At 38.3% G+C, this 22,928-nt stretch overlaps 1 protein-coding gene across 1 annotated transcript in view; it reads left to right on the top strand.

The window, feature by feature from the left end:
- Positions 1–33: 33 nt before the first annotated feature.
- Positions 34–22,928, top strand: part of LOC142339947 (apolipoprotein D-like) — a 31,380-nt gene continuing 8,485 nt past the window's right edge. The window contains exon 1 of the mRNA XM_075390316.1: positions 34–320. Coding sequence (XP_075246431.1) covers positions 86–320 — 235 coding nt within the window. The 5' untranslated portion in view covers positions 34–85. The remainder of the gene's footprint in view (positions 321–22,928) is intronic.

The following is a 22,928-nucleotide window of genomic DNA, read 5'->3' on the forward strand; positions in this document are numbered from 1 at the left end:
AGCTAATTTGTGCAATTCTAAATGTCAAGGAGACCGAAACTTTTGCTCTTAATAAACAATAGCTCACTTCATACAAACTGAAGTTATGGCTAACATTGCCGGACATTTCTACATTGCCATAATTGGTACAATTTTAAGTTGTAGATTTACAGAGTCTGAGTACCACCTGGGAGCCTGTCCGTCAATTTCATCCCATACTCCTTTCAACATAACAGACCTCGAAGGCACGTGGTACGAAGTGAAGAAGATTGATGACATCAATGAGAGTAATGCCAGGAGGTGCACTCAAATAAATGTCAACACCGTCAAAAACAGTAAAGGTAAAGTTCTCAGTCGCTGATATTTTATAAGCTGGCCCAAGTTGAGATCTGCCAAAATATTCATCCAGGCCCTTTTTAATACCCGCATAAACTCTTGTGATTCAGCGTGAATCTTGAGACACATGAAAACGGAGCGTTTGTGTGTCAAAAAGTGTTCTCGCCTTTCACTTGTTTTGGTATTTGATATATATATATATATATATATATATATATATATATATATATATATATATATATATATCCCATAACTTCAGTTTGTATGAACTGAGCTATTGTTTATTAAGAGCAAAAGTTTCGGTCTCCTTGTCATTTAGAATTGCACAAAGTAGCTAACATAGAACAAATAAAATATCATAGGTTAAAGCACGGAATATTATAGCTTTAACAGACGACACTTTTCTTTTTACATCCGACACTGATGAAATATCGTCAAAAACAAAACTTGAACATAACATCTCAAAAATTATCGATTTTTTTTGCAAAGTCCCAGTTAGTGGTGAACAAACAAAAAACAGAATATATTGTGTTCAGCACCAGGAAGAGGTTAACAAATACTGTTCTGAATATCGACAACGAAATAATAGCAGAATCAAAGAGTGTGAAGTATCTTGGCGTAATTATTGATAGCAAACTAAAATTTTATGGAGAAGTGAAAAAGATTCTTCAGAGAATGGCTTGTGGAATAAAGGTTTTCAATACACTAAGTAAAAGTTTATCAGAGAAATCAAAAATCTTATTGCTTAATGCAATAGTAATAAATCATCCAGATTATTCCGCTTTAATTTTGATAAGGTTGCAAAAGTCATTACTCACAACTTTAGAAAAACAATTTAATGGGGGAATAAAAACCATTTTTAAAAGGAGAAAAACGATCGGTCCACAGATCTCAAACTTCGCAACGAAATATTACCAGTCTATTTTCTCTTGAATTACCATTCATCAAAAAATAATTTTCGCTTACTCAGCAAAGATCTTCTAGCATATAAAATTGAACCTCTCTCTACCATGAGAATAAAACAACATGACGAGTCAAAAAAATAACGTTCAATATAAGAAAGAACAATAAGTTTTTAACTGATTCTTTTATTGCACAAGCCATTCCAATCTGTAATAGTCTGCCTTCCAATATTAGACTGAAAACAACATCGAAAGTTTCCTTAAAAAAAACTGAACGAAAATTTTTGGAAAGAATTTTTGAAGGACCCAAAAGTAACTGATACGAAAGATGACATTGAGTGCATTAGATTTTAAATTTTTTAAATATTCATGATGTACATATAAAACTGTGAGAACATTTAAAAATCGCATTTTAGGCCATTTTTTACTAATGTAATGTAACATTTTAGTTGGGTAATTTAATGATTTTATAATTTTACTTAATGTTATATTCTTAACTTTACATTGCCTTTTCTACCATGTGCTTTTTATTCTAAAGTGTACCAGAGGAAATTAACAATGTTCTTTGTGTATATATATATATATATATACATATATATATATATATAAATATATATTTGTAAAAACATTTATTCTTGCAATGTTTTTCATGATTCTTGTAAATTATAATTAATAAAATTTCGCAGGAAAGAACTTTGGAAACACTAAACCGGGTAAAAATCCTGATATATTGAGCTTAAGTCTTCCGGTTAATGAGAAAGAAGAGAAAAATCTTGTTACCGAATATTTGAATTAGAATTGATGGTTGACAACAGTGGCGATTAGAACAAAAGTCGGCGCTAATTTATTTCCCCAAGTTACCGCATTTTTACATTCATGTGATCACCTTTAATTTTCAGCTTCCTTTACCTCTCGTGCTATCCGATCTTTTCTGGCATTTTGCTCGAATATTTTACATCTTTAACGATTTGAGGGTTAATAGATCACACATAACAAAGCAAAAAATGGGGAAAAACTTTGGTAGAAAAAGCACGTGTTGGCTTCTTGTTACATTCACTCATTTCACAAATAACCAAGATGTAAAGGCGCACTTGCATTGAAGTACATATAACTTTTAATACTTTAAACAATTATCATTTTTATCGTTTCAATTCTCCTCCTATCATGTTAAGTTTTTGCTTCCAGAAGGAAATCCCGAAAGTGATAGTTTTGTGTTGTTCCCCATTATTTTTGTGTTCAAAGAGTGTCCGCCGGCATGCGATTGGTAGGCAATATGTTTAGCTCTAGTTTCCCACTTTTGGTTAAATTCTGAACGAAGTGCGCTTTTAATGCAAAATTCTTTGTTTTTCCGTGATTCATAGAATACCTACTAAGAGCAATACAAGAAGATTGTCTAAAAAGAACTTTACTGGCTGCTGGACTTCTAAATATATTTTTTGTAATAGGTTTGTTAATTGTACGGCTTCCAAACTTGCCTCGACTACATCCTTAAGCTCAGCTTCAGCTGTTGAAATAGATACACTTTTACAATTTACTAGCCCAACTGGTTGCACCTGAACTATTGTTAAGCTTAAAACATTAACCCACTTTACTCTTTCTATTGTCTTTGTTGCCTGCCCAATCTGAGTCTGAAAACCCGGTCAACTGCATGTTCTCTCTTTCTGTAAAATAATCTTCTCTGACTTTGTCCCTCTTAGGTAACGTAAACCTCCTTTTTGCTGCATTCCAATGTCGCTTTCCAGGACTTTGAACAAAAATACTCAAAAAATAGCAACTGCGCAAAAACTAGTCTACTTTTTCACGCCAGAGGTTTTTATCATGCCACTATACAACCATAAACACTTGATTGCTTTTCTCTATGCTAATTGCTACATAATCCTTGTTAATCTAATTTTGACAGTTTCAGGCTAACATCTAACGGTATCTCATGTTAGTATCTCATTATAAATTTTACTAGCAATTTTTCTACATAATATTCTTGATTCATCAAAAATTTGTTATCTCTTTGCTCAAATTATATATTTAAGATTCAAATAAGATATCCGTAACTGCTAATTTGGAATGCTCACAATCTTCGTTTTTAAAGTTTTCTGAAACATATTCCTGCAATCCTAATATAACTATATCATCTAAACAAAAGTACAACATTCCCTCTCTACCATTTTTATTTTTTGTTATAAACAGGCATTCATCTGGAAGATACGGACTGGAACCTATTTTCCCGAGAAAACTTTTGATGGTAAGGTACCAATTTCTACCGGACTGCTTCAATCCATATAATTTTTCCTCAGCTCACAAATAATGTATTGCTTGTCAAATATTTTAAAGCTTCCATCTGTTGCATGAAATTTTCTTCTTGGAGGTCAGCGTTTAAGTATGCTGCTTTGATGTCTATTTGTTTCAACTCAGTGTCTTAAAATACTTTATTGCTTATCAGTTCCCTAATTGTTGCGAGTCGTGTTGTTGGGGAGTTTGTTTCGTTTTAGCCCCCACCGGGTACTTGACTAGATATTTTTGCTACGAATCTTGCCCTATAACTTTTTATATCCGAACATGGACTAAACTTAAGCGCGACATGCCACTGGCTGCCGTTGGGATAAATTCCATTGTTCTGTAAGAGTTCCAAAAAATTATTTCGACTAATCAGTTGTTTTCCAATTTCATTGCTTCATGCCACTTTTCACATCTACCCAAAGTTTTTAGAAATTGGAATTAGGTGGTAATTCTTCATTCACGATTTCTCCCAAGAAAATCTACTGGATTTTAATTTTTGGGTTTATAGGTCTTACTACTGAGAAGATGCCCAAAAATTTCCATCCTGAGTTTTATCAACCTTTTCTCAAAACATGATCAAAAGCTGAAAAACCAAACATTTTTTAGAGTTCAAGTTAGATTTCTTATAGTACATTGCCTCCAATGTGTCTTCTAAATACTTGAATGGAAATAAATTTTTAAAATCTCAGTTGACATATTTAATGTTGTCAAATACGCTTTTTCTTGTCCTGACTGCTCTAAAGGACATCTAGCGATTAGGAATATTTTTCCCCATTCCTTCAATCTTGAATTTTTGTTGTAGTGTGTACGGTGACCAAAATTTTGGTCCAACACTTTTCGTCAATTGAAACACAATTCCCTTCTCAATCGCACTTGGTTGTCCTATGTCGGCATAAAACTCTTCATTTTTATCAATGGCCGCATCACTTGACCTTAAAAAATTTAGTTTTTAAAACCTGCTTACACTATCCACAAACCCTACTCCTTGCTTGTGGCCGTCGGTAGCTTCCGGACGAATAGGCCCTAATGTGTCGGTATGCGGAACTTCGAGGAATTCACTTGGTCTCGTTCCTGAGTTTTTTGGAACTGGAGGTTTCTTTAGCCGACTGGTTTCACAGTTTGTTAGAATGTGCTCACTTAGTTTTCGTTCTATTGTGGGATCTTTTTATATGTTCTCAAGAATGCTTTTGCCCAAGCTCTCAAGTCACAAAATAATTAAGTTGCACTGCTCTGAGAATATTTTCCAGTAAATGTTTTTCCAGATAAACAAACTAACTCCTTCCTTTGAAGGGAATTTGTTCCGTTTTTAGTTCGTATTTCTAAGGTCCTACAAAGAAGATCACATTGCCCAGTGCTATAAGTGTTGACAAGGATACCAGTTTCCTTGTTTTGTTGGGCACATGCAACGCAGCACTTAGTCTCATGTTTTGCTCTCTACCTTTGGAAGTCGAAACTAAGAATTCAACTGTTCCTTCCTTAATAATTAAATTTTTACTGCTGTTTGGATTAGTGACTACTCCAGAAGCTCAATGCCTATTTCTAAAAATAAACTTTTGTCTTTAATCATATGAATGATTGCACCTGAGCCAAAGCTAGCTCATTTGCAAGGTTGTTCTCCAAAATATGAAAGAAAGAAAAATTTTCTTCTTCAGAATTGTAAATGCCAACTATATTTTGCAAGCCTTTCTGACTAGTTCTCCTGCTGTGGCTTCCTAATTTTTCCTCAGGCTCTTATTGTTTTCTGCAAATCTTGGCTATATGTATATGCAGACAACATTTGAATCTTTTCATTGGGGAAGTTTTGGTTTGTTACTGAATTGTTTTGTATAGCCTACAGTCTTTGGCGATATGTACCATTTTCCGGCAGTGGAAACGCTTTCGTTCTTTATTGAAAAATACGCCATCGTTTTTGTTTTTTGTATATATTTTCATTACACAGGCTTATCAGTTGTTCTTTTTATTTTTTCTAGACTCTTCTCGTTTTTGCTATACTTCACGAGTGTTGCTTAATTTTTGTATTATTTCGGAAGCCCTTTTTGGAAATAGTGAGACATTTATCACTGATTCACCGGTGTTGAGTGGTTTTGCACATCATATTATCAGGTGAGAAATTTTTACTATATTCTCACTTAAAAACTTTTTAGGCCAGGTTATTGTGTTATCAATTTATGTAGCTGAATTGTCTCGAAAATTTTGAAGCTTTTACCACACCTATGTGGTCTAAAAAAAGAGCTGGTGTTTTATCTAAAGCCTGGACTATCTCGTACCACAAAGTCCCCTTCTCTTCAAACTCTTCCCGCCCCGTTCCTGTAGCTTTCCTGCGTTGCTCCTCCAAAGTGCTATTTCTAACACAACTTCCATATAATCTGGATAGGTGGGTTGTCAACTGAAAATTTTGCCATGTTTTAACGAGTGCATTCGAGCCTCAAACTGTTTGTCAAAATACAAGCAATCAACCTCAGGCCCGCTGAGTCAAAATCTTTTTAATATTGGTTTCATTGTTTGGAACACCTTATTTTTAATTTGCGTCTGGAAAACTACGTCTCTGACTCAAATTGACCCTTAACACTAATTACTGCCTAATGAAATAAAGGTTTATGCTTTTTTGTTGTCCCTTCCCCAACAATGCTTTTTTTGTTTTTCTCATTGGTAAAATTGGTTTTTATCTAAATAGATATTCTTTTGTAAAAAACGTCGTGCATGTTAAAAATATTGGACTTGACTCAAAACTCTTTTTCTCTCTACAGCGTTTTGTTATCTGCTGCCGTATGGTGGCTGTGTTAGAGGGCAACGAAGCGACGTGTTGCTGTGTTTTTGTATCAAATACTGCTTCATAGTACCTGGTTGGCAAATGATATATATGGTAGCACTATTAGGGAAACGAAAAAACACCAATTAAAAGAAGGTTGGTCGACTACAATATTCTAGAAATTGCTGCTCTGTTCGAGTTTTATAGTATCCTTGACAAAATTGAAAGCAGGACATTGTCATTCGGCCAGGGATTTTCTTCTGCAATTAAGCACGTTGAGAATGCCAACAACCTCCGAAGTTTATATAATCATACCTGACCTTAGTCCTATGTAAGAATTGTTTTACCGCAAACTTATGTGTTTTTCCACCTTAACTGTACCTTTACAGAAGCACAGCAAGCACAGTCGGAAATTTAGGCGGAGCTGTCTTTCAACTGAGCTGTTATCAGCTATACTATGCAATCCTGGTTCCCCGGCGGCTCTGTTACACAAATGAACCTCCGCGCTCAGGAATTGGATAGGAAAACTTACCAGCAAGCAGCCGCTCTTTTTGCGTTTCCGAGAAATAAAAAACATTGAAAATAATTATAAATTGACAGTTCAGCATTCTAGTAGTGAAATAAAGTAATTCAAACTGATTTTTAAACCCATGAGTTGTTTAGAAAAAGAACTCCAGATAAAAATCTCAGCAACGAGATTAACAGTACCACTGAATTGAATCAGCGCCACCTGATGTTCACTGGTTTAAAAAATTGTCATTGATGTGAAATGGCTTCAAATCGTGGAGACTTTTAAAATTTTGTTTAGGGAATCGGAACTTTGTATTTTTTTATATTTCCCAAAAAAATTGGTAGCACCCCTAAGGCTACTATTCCCAGGTCTAGACCTCGACCCATGAAAAGACAATGCTCGACCAAAATGTGCTATGAAAAGACCATACTGGACTCATTTGAGCTATGAAAAGACTTTAGCTGGACTTAAAGACATTCTGGACTTTAGCTCGACTCAGATTTTTCGCAAAAGACTTTAGCTGGACCCAAAAATTTACAAAAGACTTTGGCTCGACCCAAAGTTTGTGCTGGACTTAAGCTCGACACAATGTTTGCAAACAAAGTCGAGTTAAAGTCTTTTCATGGGTCCATCATTAGTCTTTTCATAAGTCTGCTTTTTTGCCATTAACGTTTTACGTGCAATATTGCATATAACGTAGTCAGCATGTATGACCCTGCACCTTTTACGATTCAAAAGAACGACAAATACCTCAAAAATCTTCATTAGTTTTTTTAAAAAGATAGCTCATAATGTCGGGAAGGAAAACAAACTGAATAACGCCGAAATTTTTCTATGGCTAATGAGACTAGGACCAATACTCTTAAGCTAGCTGTTTTCATAGAATCAAGTAATGTGGTATTATACTCGATCTGCTATAACTCTTTATCTTAAGATTTGACAAAATTCTTAAGGCTTTTGGCAGATTTCCAACTGATTCTTAAGTTGGACTGCTCTGGTGCAAAACTATTTAGTCTTGCTCCGGTTCTGCTTCTGTACGTACAGAGGCAGGAAAAAAATTTAAAAGTTTTGAATTTTGAAATAAAACAGACTTATGAAAAGACTAATGGTGGACCCATGAAAAGACCTTAGCTGGACTTTCTTCGTTATGAAAAGACTTTAGCTCGACCCATGAAAAGATATTAGCTCGACTTTAACTAGGAACCTCGACCGTGTAATTATAGTCAATATTGGCCCCCCCTACTAGACTTTTAAAGTCTTTTCATAAGTCGAGGTCTAGGCCTGGGTTGGAAGCCGAAGAAATCGTCCGAGGCTAAAGCATTCATAAATGTACAACCGAGTGAAAGTTTAATATTAGTCAGCACCCGAAAAACCTATTGAACCTAGCTGAATGCATATGTTTATAGAAACAAATTTAAGTGCATTTCCTTGTTCTTAAAGTTATCAGCAAAGTGTTTTACTTGTTCAATGATATTAAAATTATTTCCAGAGAATAATCTACATTTGAACAAATGATTGATCAAATTTGCACACCGGTACTGGATAGAGTTCTTCCTGGCCCTTGATTTAAGTTTGGGAACGCGCTAATTCCTTTTAACTGACGTCTTGTTTCATACGTCATCGGAGTTCGTTCAAGAAAGCTTCTGAGAAACAATGATTGACGTAAAATATTGTATGAGGTCGCAGAAAACTTCAGAAAATCATTTACATTAGGTTTATGAATCTGCAATAACCTCTGTTGTTCGAAAAAAGTTCCGCAAGATCCCGTTTTGGAATGAAATTATTGCACCGTAGGAATTTCTTTGTAATTTTTTCAGCGGACTGAGTTTTCTATAAGAGAATTTTCCGTGCACCGGTAAAGCATACTGTAAATTAGATTCTACATAAAAATCATATATTCATTGTACAACCCTTTGTTTGAGGTAACTCTTTGTAGGAATAGATAAATCGATAAAGATAGTTTTATGATTGAGTAGGTAAACTTGTTTATTTAAGTGCCGCGCCAAAGCTAATCGCCTATGTGTTTACCGAGATGTTTTACGCATTTAGTGAGAAGGAGTAAAGTGTTTGGAATGTCAATACTTCAGGGTGTTAAATTGGTACATTGTATTTCTGTGCTTCAGTAGTGAGTAAGTTTTTAACTTTTTAACCATTTATTGATAAATGTTCATTTCAAGATTCATTTTTTCAATTTTTACTTTCCATGGAATCAGAAGAGAGATAGTTTGGAAAAATTTCGCAGATATTGCGATGATTTTTTAAATAACTGATATAAAGCAAAAGTAAAAGCGGTCTAGTGGTAGAGACAAGTGGTGCAGCACAACGAAATGCTTCAACTCAGGTCCTATTGCTGCTGCTTGTTCTCTATCAGACATATGAAATTTAAAAAGTTTCATTTAAGGTCCTGTTATTCCATAAGTTTCAATTTTTTTCCAGGAGATAGATATAGTAAAATGTCAAACGCTTTTCTCAGATCAAGATAATTGGTTAAGGACACAACCGTTACTCGATTAGTAATCATTTTTCAATCAGTTAAGCCAATGTTTTCACAATTGAAAAATTTGAAGCAAAACCAAAAGGCCGAGCATGCAGGATATTACATTATTGCATAATACATTTATATAAAAAAACGTTCAATAATTTTACTGCTGGGGAGAAATTTGATAAGTCTTTAATTTCTCAATATACCTTCTGACAGATTCTCTTGAACATGGAATAGTATGTTTGTGTGTTTCAGTGATACGACGGAGTAAATTCTTTTTTTAAGGAACATGCTTGTTAGATCTCTCATTTTTGGCGCATGAACTTAAAAACATGGTCTTAAAAGACTGTTTGAGATATTTTTAGGCTGTTAATTTTACATCGCTCTATTCGTCTTATTCGTGCTATCAATATGCGAAACTAAGACCGTTAATTTTTTCATTTCAAATTCTTTCTGCTTTCTTTCAGGTTACTCTTGCCATTGTTCCTGGTATAGGATTGGCAATACGTTTAACTATTTTGAGAGAGCCGTATCATCAATAATGTATTTGATTGACGGCCAGTGAATGTGATCACTAAATGCTATAAAAAAAGGCAAGGAAAAGTTGCAAACTTTTTTAGTTTTAATTAAATCTATAAAACTTAATTCTATTCTATTACGATTTCTTTACCTAATTATTCAAGAAGAACATTCTAAAATCTTCTGAAGCACTGAAACAAGTGAATTAATCACGCATTTTGATCGCTGCGCTCCTGGAACATGAACAGGTTCATCATTGATCTTTTCTAAACTTATTTTTGCAATAATTCGACTTGATATTTTCGTCAGTTCTACAGTGCCAAAATACTGAATGTCGACAAACATATTCAATCAAAAAATAATAGATATGTCGTCAGCGTCATAGCATGTTCACGTTTTATAGTTTTATTGACAAGAGACAGATTTTTGGCCGATTTCTTTGATCACTAAATGCTCTTTAAATACTCAAGGAGAAAAAGCAAACTATTTTAGTTTTAATTAATTCTATACTAGTTAAATTTTTTCTGTAACGTTTTCTTATCCTCATTAACCAAGAAAATCTAGAATATTCTGAGGAGCTAAACAAGTGAATCAATCACGTATTTGATTGCTCCGCTCCTGTAACATGAACAAGTGCATCATTGATCCTTTCTACACTTTTTTTTGTATTAATTTGACTTGATATTTTCGTCAGTTCTACGTTGCCAAAATATGGAATGTCGACAAACTTTTTCAATGAAAAACAATATATATGCCGTCAGCGTCGTAGCATCTTCACATTAAATAGTTTTATAGACAAGAGACAGATTTTTGGCCGATTTCTTTGATCACTAAATGCTCTTAAATACTCAAGAAGTTGCAAGCTATATTAGTTTTAGTTAATTCTAAACAACCTAATTTTTTTTACAACGTTTTCTTATCCTAATTAATCAAGAAGAAAATTTTAGACTATTCTGAAGAGCGAAACAAGTGAATCAATCACGTATTTAATTGCTCCGCTCCTGGAACACGAACAGGTGCATCATTGATCCTTTCTACACTTTTTTTTGTATTAATTCGACTTGATATTTTCGTCAGTTCTACGTTACCAAAATATGGAATGTTGACAAACTTTTTCAATGGAAAACAATATATATGCCGTCAGCGTCGTAGCATCTTCACATTAAATAGTTTTAGAGACAAGAGACAGAATTTTGGCCGATTTCTGTGATCACTAAATACTCTTTAAATACTCAAGGAGAAAATGCAAACTATTTTAGTTTTAATTAATTCTATACTAGTTAAATTTTTTCTGTAACGTTTTCTTATCCTCATTAACCAAGACGAAAAATCTAGAATACTCTGAGGAGCGAAACAAGTGAATCAATCACGTATTTGATTGCTCCGCTCCTGTAACATGAACAAGTGCATCATTGCTGCTTTCTAAATTCTTGTTTTTGTAATAATTCCACTTACCATTTCCGTCAATTTCAAAAAATCCACTGTAAAAAATCATTTCTACGCTGCCAATATCACTGGTTGACGACAAACATGTTCAATCAACTAACATATCACTGGACAGCCTCTAGTGTCTATTTTTGTTCCTTGAGAAGAGTTACCGTTAACTGATTTTTAGGCGTTACGCTACTGTAAAAACTCACGTTTGGAGACGAAATAATTTGAAGTAGAGACGGAGCTGGTTTCTTTAACCGACAATGCATTCATAAGCCACTGATAAAAGCGTTTTGACATCCTAATGGCACTATGTTTGCTTCTTTGTCTTTTTTGGCAACTCGGTGCTTGTAATTCACAAACTGGTGTCCACCGATATAATTTCAAGTGTTCAATTGTTGGGCAAAAATATGTTTCTAAGCTGGTAACATTTTTGTAACAGATGCCATAAAGTTTCCGTTTTTTCTGATCCCCTTTCGTAAAAATCAGAAAAGGGAAGTCGAAGAACTGTACTTTGAAAAATATGTTGTAAATAGTGATAAGGGTACTCTCCTGTCTCCCGCGAGAAACAATGAAGTAAATTAGATATGCACAGAAAAAATCCTTCCTTATTCAAAGAAAGTATCTTAAATGAGTTTGTATGTAAAAAAAGAAAATATGCCGTTGAAATTTCCGGTAGATAACGCAAGTTCATTCATTACAAATCCAGATTTTTCTACTTCGAAGGCCTTTAAATTCATGAACAACCGGATTTTGTCATTACTGACAACTGAGAAAATTTGAAGAATTTGAAGAAATTTACAAATAAACAAAAATCAATTCAAGTGTCATGACAAAGGTACTCAATTGTCACTGGACAAAGTAAGGCGTAAGAATAGCTTGGTCCCCTTTCACTATATTCAAATACGAAATCTCAAGTGTCGTGAGCTATCGCATGCAGTCAATTCTGATCGGTTAGAAAATTTTGAATGGTTTAAAATATTTGTCGAGTGCTGAAATGACGATGCCAATCAAACCACCATAAGGTCCTAGTTTCAAGGTTATATCTAACTCAATCTGAGGATCCAAATGAAGACAAGTAGCTTTATAAAATTAAATCCGTTCACCGTATTCTTAATATTCTTTTTCGACTTCCTTGTAAGTTTCGTGAATACTCTTCAAATCAACTGTAGCAATGGTAGCCCTATGGTTTCATTAACTCTTACTGAGAAAAGCTCGTCACTATAGCCGCATTAAATTCAAAATTTCACATCTCCACCGAAATCAATTCAAGCTGCTCGTATCGACGATTTTGCGCCATGTGCGACGTAAGAAATCTAGTTTTACATGTATCAACACCAAGGACAATTAACTCATATACGACAGAAAGCTAGTCAAATGATTTACATGTATCACCGCCCAGTATAACCTCCTATTATCCCATGTATTAATTCGGAAGATAACCCTCCTTTCTTAGTACCCTATTATCATACTAAAACAATAACTACGTCAGCTTCATTGCGTCTTATATATCATATAGTTTTCTAGACAAGAAAACGATTTTAGACCGATGAGTTTGATAACTTAATGCTATTAGAGTATTTACGGAAAAGTTGCCAATAATTCTATTATATTTAATTTTGTTCTGTAACGTTCAATGACTTGTTTCAAAGATCAAAAAACCAAATTTCACGAGAATTTCATTCCTTCGAAAATTTTGGAATATATATTAATTGGTTGCATCTCGATTTCGAATGCTTCGTTCTCAGTTTCGTGGTTCACGTTTGAAGTAGACCATTGTAGCGCGGAGTAATTTGAATTGAGCTAAATGTTGTACGCGTTCTAATTGCAGTGCAAAACACCGCTATCTTTTTCATTAAAGTTTTTCATCTCAGTTAAATGAATAAACATTAAGCACACAACGATTTAATTTTCAAGTAGAAATTCAGTTAATATAATGCTTCAAAGTTTTTCTATTGTTTGAAGCATGAAATTGATAATACTTTTATATCTCAAACTTTTCTCGAAGTCGGAGCTGGAAGATTTTGAACCTACATACCTGATTTATTCTTCGAGAACAGAAAATTGAACAAAAATTAGTCAAGAACAGATTTTTTTCCAAGATTTTTCAATGCTACCACTTTTTATATACCAGTAAGAGGTGTCGATCGGTGAACAAGGTTCTTTTCCAGACTTTCATGCGTTCAAAATAATCAGACAGTTTGCAATGACTACTCATATCTTTAGTATTTGGAGTTAGCAAAACTTGTTCATTTCATTTACAAACCTTTGAAAATTATTATCTGGGTTGTAGGAATTTACAAACTTTGGTTATACTCAAAGAAAAGCATTGCAATTCATTTACGGCTGAATTTGATCTACTCTGGCTTCTAAGGCATGAAAGTGATTTCTTCCAACTTCAGCCACTTTCTATAACTCAAGAAGTCAAAAATTTTAATACAGCGCGAAAGAGTGAGTGCAACTCTTTTCGCATTCAACATCTTGCTATTTAATTTTTTCAAGAGATATTCGGCTTTCGGCTTCGAAAACTGCCCGCTTGAGTTGGTACTCTGGAGTGAGAGTGCTAAAAGTCATGCGATAGCTGTTAAGTTTTTTAACAAGGCTGAAAAAATTAGTGTATAAAGGTGTAAAACACTTTCTTATCGAGTCAATTCAGTCTAAACGATGTATAAGCAACTTATAGTGCTATAAATCAACGCAATAAGATCGTATAAAGCAACGTATTCGTATTGGTGATAGCAACAAATGGTTTATTAGACGGCAATTTTTGATGCTCATTTGGCCGGTATTTTGTCTGATAACGAAATAGTTCAATGCCAGTCACCATTTTGTACCAATGAATCCAAAAACCCGAAAATTATTAAGCCGAATCATGTCTTATTTGATAGGTCTTATGATTAGACTAACTTGAAATTATGTTATTTGCACTTTTTCCGAGCTTTATACGTAAATTGGAACGATTTCTATGCGTATTTAAATACTCGATTGTGATTGGCTAAGAAAAATAACGCATTTTGGTATATTTCTCGCTTAGATTGATTTAGTTACTAATATCCTCCGGCCCAGAAGAAGATGCTGGGAGAATGGGTACTAATTTTACAAGCGGGCGAACGAGCGATCCGGAGGACGTGCGCAATACGGCGGAGCGTGCGACGCTGTCGGAACCGTAACGGAGTTCAGTGATCCGAGCAGTGGGGTAGTAACCCCTTGGGTTATTCTCTTGAACTACCCAAACCAAATCACCGGTCTTAAGGTGATGCTCAGCAGGCGTCTGCCACTTGGAACGTCGGTTCAGCGCCGGTACGTATTCTTTGATCCAACGAGACCAAATAGCGTTAGCGTAGGACTGCGCGCGGGCGTAACGTTTACGATGATCAAATTCATCTACACCAATGATGGACGGGAGACTACGTGCTTGGTTACCGAGGAGAAAGTGATTAGGTGTTAATGCGCCTAGGTCGGACGGGTCGGCGCTTACGGGCGTTAACGGACGTGAATTAAGTGCATGTTCGACCAGACAAAAAGTGGTACTTAAAACCTCATCTGTGAGGCGACGTGTTCCAAGGATTGTGTAAAGTACGCGCTTGAAACTACGTACTAGCCTCTCACAGATGCCACCTTGGTGTGGCGCACTGGGCGGGTTGAACCTCCACTTGATGCCTTTGTGGGCAAGTTCCACGGCGATGTTGATGGTGTTCCACTTTTCGATGTTCTCGCGTAGTTCTTTTTCCGCGCCAACAAAGTTAGTGCCATTGTCTGACCAAAAAATGGCTGGTGTACCCCGACGGGAGACGAACCGCTCCACTCCCATTACACACGAACTGGCGTCCATGGAAGGAACAATTTCTACATGAACGGCTCGAGTAGTTAAGCATGTGAAGAGGAAACCCCACCTCTTCTCGGTAGTCCTACGTACAGTAACATACAGCGGGCCGAAGTAGTCGACCCCGGTGTTTGTGAAGGGAGGAGACTGGTATGCGAGTCTTTCTACTGGGAGGTCAGCCATGATTGGTTGGATAGTGGCAGCTCGGAACTTTCTGCACGTGACGCAGTTTGATTTAATTGAACGCAGTGAGGATCGTAACTTGAGGATGGTATAACGTTCCTGTATTTTAGCCCGCAGGTAGTCAATACCTTGATGATGATGTTTAACGTGGTTGTGCCTAAGGAACAACTTTACATATGGATGGCGTTCATCAAGAACGATAGGATGTTTTACATCAAAGTCAACTTCGACCAACCGCTTGAGGCGGCCTGCCGATCGAAATAGACGGTTTGGCCAAATAAAGGGAGAAAACGGGGCAATACGGCTACTCCGTTTAACGGGTTTGTTTTCGAGAAGATCTTTTCTCTCTGCATTGAATGACTCCCCTTGTACAAGATACTGGAGATGACGCTCGGCTTCGTCAAGCTCCGTGGGGTCTGTGATGCTACCATCGACATTACGGTAACATTCGTGAGAAGGTAACAAGCGGAGTGCGTACGCTGTTATCCGTAGCAACTTCTGATAAGAACTGTACTTATCGAAGGGAATTAGTTGCGGGGGCGATTCCTTAGGTGACTTTGTTACGGATGCGGCCAATGATGTATTGGTTTTGTCTGTTTCCTTAGTTACTATACCAAGTTTGATGTTATTAACTACTTCAGTGCTTGGTTCGAACGGGAATTGCTTGGTTCTTAAGAAATCTGGACCTCTCACCCAGCTACTTGATTGCAAAACCTTAACGGACATACCACGAGTGCCGGCGTCTGCCGGATTATCGCTTGAGGCAACGTGCTTCCATTCGTCAACGCTAGTGTGTTCTAAGATATCGCAAACACGGTTTGCAATAAATATTGGGTGCTTGGTTGCAGAGTTAGGCCATTGCAAGACAGTGGTGCTGTCGGTCCACATGAAAACCCTGTTGACTTTTACTGTGAGAGCTCGACAGATATCTTGTTTCAATCGAGCGGCCAGTAGCGCTGCCTGTAATTCCAGCTTTGGAACAGTCATGACCTTCATAGGTGCTACGCGAGCTTTACCCAGGACAAACGCAAGCTCCGTTTGGGGCCCACTCGAAGTAGTTACTCGAGCTCGGAGAAATGCAACGGCACTGAAAACTTCTTGTGAACTATCGCCAAACATGAGGAGTTCCAGGTGTTCAAAGTTTCCGGAAAAGTAGCCCCTTGGTGTAGTGATTGCGGCAAGCTTGGGTAGTTCTACACTCCATTCGAGGAACCTTTCAGCAGTGCCCTTTGGTAATTCTTCATCCCAATGTTGCTCGCTGGCACGCCAGATGTCCTTTAGTCGGGCACCAACGGTGAATGGTGCCACTAGGCCGATGGGATCGAATACCTTAGACACTAGGCTCAATGCCAAGCGTTGTGTTAAAGACTTAGTTACTGTACTGGAGGTACCCCGACTCACAACTAGAGTATCATTGTTGAAATCCCATTTCAACCCAAGCACGTGTGAAGATTCCTCCTTAGATGAGGCAATTACTTTTGGTTCGGTGGACTGAGGTGACCCATCAATTTGATCAGCCAGATTTGGTACATTGCTTACAAACTTAGTAAGCTTGAACCCACCTAGATAGAGAAGTTGCACCAACTCCTTCGATCTTTAGAGAGCCCTCTCAGGTGACTCCACCGAATCCAAGTAATCGTCCATGTAGAAGTTTTCTAGGACGGCTTTGGTTGCTTCCGGGTACTGAATAACATTGTCTCGGGCCGTGCGTTGCAGTGCATAGTTAGCGCATGTGGGCGAGTATTCAGCCCCAAATATATGGTGCGTGTATTGATACACTACAACATTTGTTGTGGTGTCCTGCCGCCACAAAAAACGCAGTGATGGCTGGTCACAGTCAGGGACACCCAATTGGAGAACATACCCTCAATATCTGCGGACACGGCGAATTGATGTTGACGGAACCTAAGTAGTACGTGGATTAGGTTTTGCAGCAGGTCGGGGCCAGTGAGCAAAGATTTATTCAAAGAAGTACCGTGGAACTTTGCTGCACCATTTAATACCCTACGCACTTTCCCCGGTTTGTTCGGGATGATGTAGTAGGTACCACTCTTTATTCGACCGCTGCTCGACCTTGTGAGCATCAGGGACTCTATTCAAGTAACCTTTTTTCAAGTCTTCACGGATGGTACTAGCATAATTTTCTTTCATTGATGTATCTCTCGAGAGCCGCTTTTCGAGAGACTTGAGTTGTACCAGTGATGAAAAGTAGTTATTCGGGAGTTGGATGTTGTCATCAGCCCATAACATACCGACATCGTATCTTTGGCCGTTATGGAAAGTTGTTGTTTCAAGTATTTCCTGCGAGCGAGCATCCGCTGCGGATCGTGGGTCAATTTGCTTGAACGCGCCGTACGATTCCATATCATACCAAGATTTAACCTGACAAGCTAATTCAAAATCCGGTTCAATATTGGCTTTGAAACACACCGAGACTAAACTTGAACTTGACGGGAGTGGGCCACTTAAAACCCAACCTATGGGCAAGCGGACAGCGAACGGTGAGCACTTTTCGTCGGCTGAAAAATACTCTAACGGGCGGATGGCATGGTAGACATCCTGTCCAAGTGTCATCTCAATTTCTCCATAGCTATATTTTACTGGATATAGAACTGCCAAATGTGGGTAAGTTTCTTGCATGGACTTGACGTCAATGATGTCAGAACCTACGTTTAATGTTTCCCTCACGTAAGGACGCACAGTGAATGCTTCGAAGTCTTGGTCTTTATGAGGTGTCACAGTCAATTGAACCACCTTTGTGTCTATGAGTTCTTCCGTGTTTATACCATTGACGGTCCGTTTTAATGCGGTACCCTGCAAACCGAGTCTAGCTGCGAGACTATCGGACACCCAAGAGTTACTGCAAGCGGTATCGCATAAAATCAACGCCGTAGTATTGGTACCAGGAGAATTAGTAAGTTTCAGTTCCGTGACCTGAAGGAGGCCTTTAACATCCGTCGCGGAAGACAAAGTGGTTGTTTTGCTTGGTTGCTGTTGACCAGTAGATGGCCTACTACTACCTGCGTTCGACTTCGAAGTATCGATGTTGTTGTTTGTTGAGGGTTTAGCTGGAAAAACCTTTTCAGCTCCATGAAGTAAGGTGTTATGGGAGCTGTTGCAACCATCTTTCCTACACTTACGGGGACTTGGGCATTGCCTAAACATGTATTTATCACGCAAACAAGAGAAACAGAGCTTTGCCTCAGCCACGACCTTGGCTCTCTGCGTGGGTGTCTTTTCCTTAAAGACACGGCATTCCCACAACCGGTGGCTGCCTTTGCATACAATGCAACTAGAGATTGATGTTAACGGAGATTTCTATTGCGGCTTAAGGTTACTCTTGTGTTGCGTATTTGCAGCGAATGCCTTCGAAGCAACTTTTGATCTTGTTACTGAGTTGATGGTATCCTCAGTCCTTGCTTTAGTTGCGGTATTCTTCATTAAATCGTGCGCTTCGGCCTTCTCTTTTAACCAAACGTTGAAATCAAGAAGAATAGGTTTCACCCAATGATTTTTGACCGTGAAGAGTGACCATGACTCCTTCATATTGGGTGGTTGCTTCTGTACGGCGGTGTTGAGAAGCGCAGCACTCTTTAAATCCGAATCGTATGACAGCGATTTAAATACCCCGACAAGACTTGAAATGCACCCCGAGTAGTTAATGATGTTATCGCTATTGTGCATCTTCAATGGTGGAAAGCTGTTGAGTTTGTCCAAATGTGCACTTACGACCACCTGTGGTTGGCCAAATTTACGTTCTAAGGTCCTCAGTGCGTCTTTGTACATTGCGCCGCAGTAGGCGAACTCAGCTATAGCTGTTTTAGCTTTACCTGTTACGAGGGTCTTAAAGTATGTCAATTTTACATCATCAGTTAAGGACTGAGAGTCAATTGCGCTTTTAAACTGACCATACCATGCCACTGTAGAGGATACCCATTGTATTGGGACAACTTCCATTCGGGTAGTGGGTCATTCCTCTTGCTAGATAAGGCGTCAGTGAATGCCTTAATCAAACTTGCATTTTTGGATGCTGGTGCTGGAGGCGTGGGATGCAGTGGGCCACCCAAACACAATGGTATCGGGGCAGTATGCCCATATGTGGGCTGTATAATCGGCGTGACAAAAGGTGGCGCTATGTTAGTAGTTGTACTAAAGGGGTTAACAGGGATGCTACAGGTTGCTGCGTGGTTGCTATTAAGATTTTGTTGTGCATTCAACTGCAAGATGGGATGGATGACGGTGGGGTCAGCAGTTCTTGGGGGCAGGTTCGGTTGAACGTTGTTGAAGACGGTTGCATTATTTTTAGCCTGGTTCAAATTTGGGGGAGTATTCTGAGGAAAACGCCACAAATTTAAATCGGGGTTACGGTTAAGGGGAAGTTTGGGTGCGGTAGAGCATGGTAACAGGCGGGCTTGAGGTTAATGGACAATGTTTTGTTGTGGATTGTTGGGGACGGGTAGGTATGTTGTTGCGCCCGCTGGAATGGGCGACTGAACCACGGGAGGCTGAGGATTATATAATTGTTGAGGCCGGAATACAGGAGGCCGGTTCACGAGTGGGTTTAGAAGTGGAGGTACATTATGCGAGGAATGGGCAATAGGGACTTGTGTTTGGTGTTGAATGTTACTTTGAGGTGGATTCTGTTGTTGCGGAACATGAGGCATTGACATATGTAGTTGACAAGGCACACTTGAGCTTTTTGGACCCAAGAATTGATTTATTTGGGGGTTTGTTGAAAAATCAGGTACAAAGATGGCGATCGTTGGTGCCATAGCGGGTGACAGTGGCCGGGGAGGTTGCATAGGTGGCTGAAGTGGTGGAAGTGCAACATTCTGTACGTCGACTGGTACTTGGTTCACTTGGTTCACCTTACCACTGCCTGAGGGACTATGTGCCCTTTGATCACTGAGTGATTGCTGCAGTTGACCCTGGAGATATTCCCGATACAAAGCTTCCTGCTGGGCAACCGAAATTGCACCTCCTGGCCGTGTGTACTGAGAAAGCATTTCAAGATGATGTAAGTTATCGGCAACATTACTTGTGTTTTCTGGAGGATTACTAGGGGTATCTTTAACAGGAGGGTCGGCGGTTGCTGAACCAGGACGAGAAAAGTTTAACTCACTTGAATTGCCTGCTGGAAACGAGTTTACCCAATCCTGAACAAGTCCCTGACTTCTATCTGATCCCCTATCTTTTAGCAAATTCAGTTCACTTGAGCGGTGACTAAACAATGAATGATTATCCATTAATTCAGCCTCATCTAATTTAGCTGCGGCAACACGCTGGCGGTGGTCTTCCTCCAATTCTTGAAGTGCCATCTGCTCCATTTGTATTTCAAGTTCCTTTTTTCTCATGGCAATTTCGTGTTTTTGTTTAGCGAGGCGCATGGCAGCTTGTTCTTGTTTCTCGGCCTCTTCGCGTTTTAGTTTTGCCATTAGAAAGTCATGTTTACGCTGGCTAGACATTGATGATGCTAATCGACGTGAACTTCTCTTAGACTGCCCTTGAGGTTTAACGCCCTCACATACGGTGTCTCGGTGAGCAACTGAGTCAATATAGCTTCTAGCCGCAAGCAAAAATTTATCATTGTTCTTAGTTACATCATCCAACCATTGCTCAAGGACAGGGTAAATTGATTCTGGGTTCTCTGCTTTGCTGGCCAAGTCAAATAGTTCTTCATTCTTCTCCACCAATTTACTGAAGACATCCTTCAACTTAGAAACCAAGTGTTCAACTTTAACCCTCCTGTCTTGACGATCTATGGCATCTGTGATGTCCTTATGGATGTTACATAACTCAGATTCTAGATTAGATCTTGCACTAAAGAGCTTTTTCAATTTCTCTTGCTGTTCGGCCATGAAATTGAACTGGCTAATTTAACAATGAAGATAACTTTCAACCAAACACGTGGAATGAGGGTTATACCGAACCCAAATGACGACGACTTGGGAATCAAGACGTCGAAGAGCAGAAAAGAAGTTACCGAGTAATGAATTACTCGGCGAAAGTGAGTGAAAAATTAGAGAGGGCGTCTAACGTGCTTGAAAGCAACGTGAGACTAAACAGGAACACAGGCAACCGGGTAAAGAGGACTGGGTGGACGAAGCACGACGAAACGGGAAACGAAGTGGACGGGACGGGAAGGACGGGCGAACGACGCGCAACGCAACAGGGAACGGAACGGAACTGGCGAAAACGCGGGTAGTAAACGGGCGACGCAACGGACGGGACGGAAACGCTGAACGAGCAACGCACGAAGAAACGGGAAACGAGACGGACGGAACGGAGGCGTTGAGCGAGTAGCGCGCAACGAAACAGAAAGGCGGGTCGGAACGGGCGGGAGACGATTACGCAGCGAGCGGGGAGGTCGGGAACCACTATGCTAGCAGACCGCAGCAACAAACTCAACCAAACAAACTAGCCGTAACTCCAGAACAAACTTAAGTCACACCCTAGGAAGGAGGAGAGATGCTACTGCAAGAGACAAACTAGCACATGTCATTATGGGGCTTAATATATACAAATAACGAACGAATTTACGGCAAAGCAGTAGTATACTAAATGGAAGAAAAGAGCAAGAAATTTACTAGCCGTAACTCTAGAATAAACTTAAGTCACACCCTAGCAGTATTCAAACCTAAACAACCGATCAGCATACCAACAATATTAAACAAACTACAGCAAAATTTAAGTAATACGCAGTGCTTCTGTAGTCTATGAAAGCTGGAAAAGTTAAGAAACAATCTAGCCGTAACTCCAGAATAAAATTAAGTCACACCCCAGAAGGCAAAAAACCAAACCAACTAACAATCATACAGTTACACGCAAACATAGAGCAGCAAAAATTAATATACTACAGCAGGAAGCTAGTAAATTAGTAAAGTTGAAAAGTCAAAGGACAATCCAGCCGTAACTCGAGAATAAACTTAAGTCACACCCTAGAAAGCTATAAGACCTAAACAACAAACCAGCATACTAGCATACTCAACATACTACAGCAAAAACAACAACATACTTCATCACATATGACATGCTACATCGAAAATTGGAAAAGTAGCGAAGAAAACGAAAAGCAAAGTTTTGGGAGAGCGACGTTATTGAGAAAAAACGGAACACTGACAGTTGACGAGTGAAAGGACAAAAAAGACGCGTACGAGAAACGTTACATGAACGAGCGACGAGAAAAAATTCTGAGAATTCGATAATTTTTTCTTTAGGCCAGAGGTTGTGAATTTCTTCACAACATTGCTGTGTGTATTAAGTTTCACTCAATTAACGAAACTTCTCTTTGAAAATAATAATTTTGACGAATTTGTCAAAATTTTATGCTTTAGTCAATTTTTTTTTCAAAATTCTGGTCAATTTTTTCTGCAAATTCTTGATTACGGAACGGTAATCCAGTAAACTAATCGTATTTAAGCTCGAAAATACGGTTTATCTTTATTCGGTTTTGATTTTCTAAAGTTTTTAGAATTGCATCAAAATTGACCAAAATTTTTCAAAAATGAACAATTTAGCATAATGTTTTCTCTATTTTCTCTATATCAGGGGTATTTTTTGATATTCGAACCGACTTGATCACTTTTTACAAACTTTTGACAATTCGACCAAAAATTTTCGAAGTCGATGTTTTTCGTCTCAAAAATTATGTTTGCGGGGGGGGGGGCCTTCACACAAAACAGCAAAAAAAAATTCATTAATGTTCTGTCTTACAGTTTTTTGTTGCATCAGTTGCATAA

This window comes from Convolutriloba macropyga, chromosome 5 (genome assembly GCF_964194025.1).
Source record: "Convolutriloba macropyga chromosome 5, txConMacr16.3, whole genome shotgun sequence".
NCBI classification, from domain to species: domain Eukaryota; kingdom Metazoa; phylum Xenacoelomorpha; order Acoela; family Convolutidae; genus Convolutriloba; species Convolutriloba macropyga.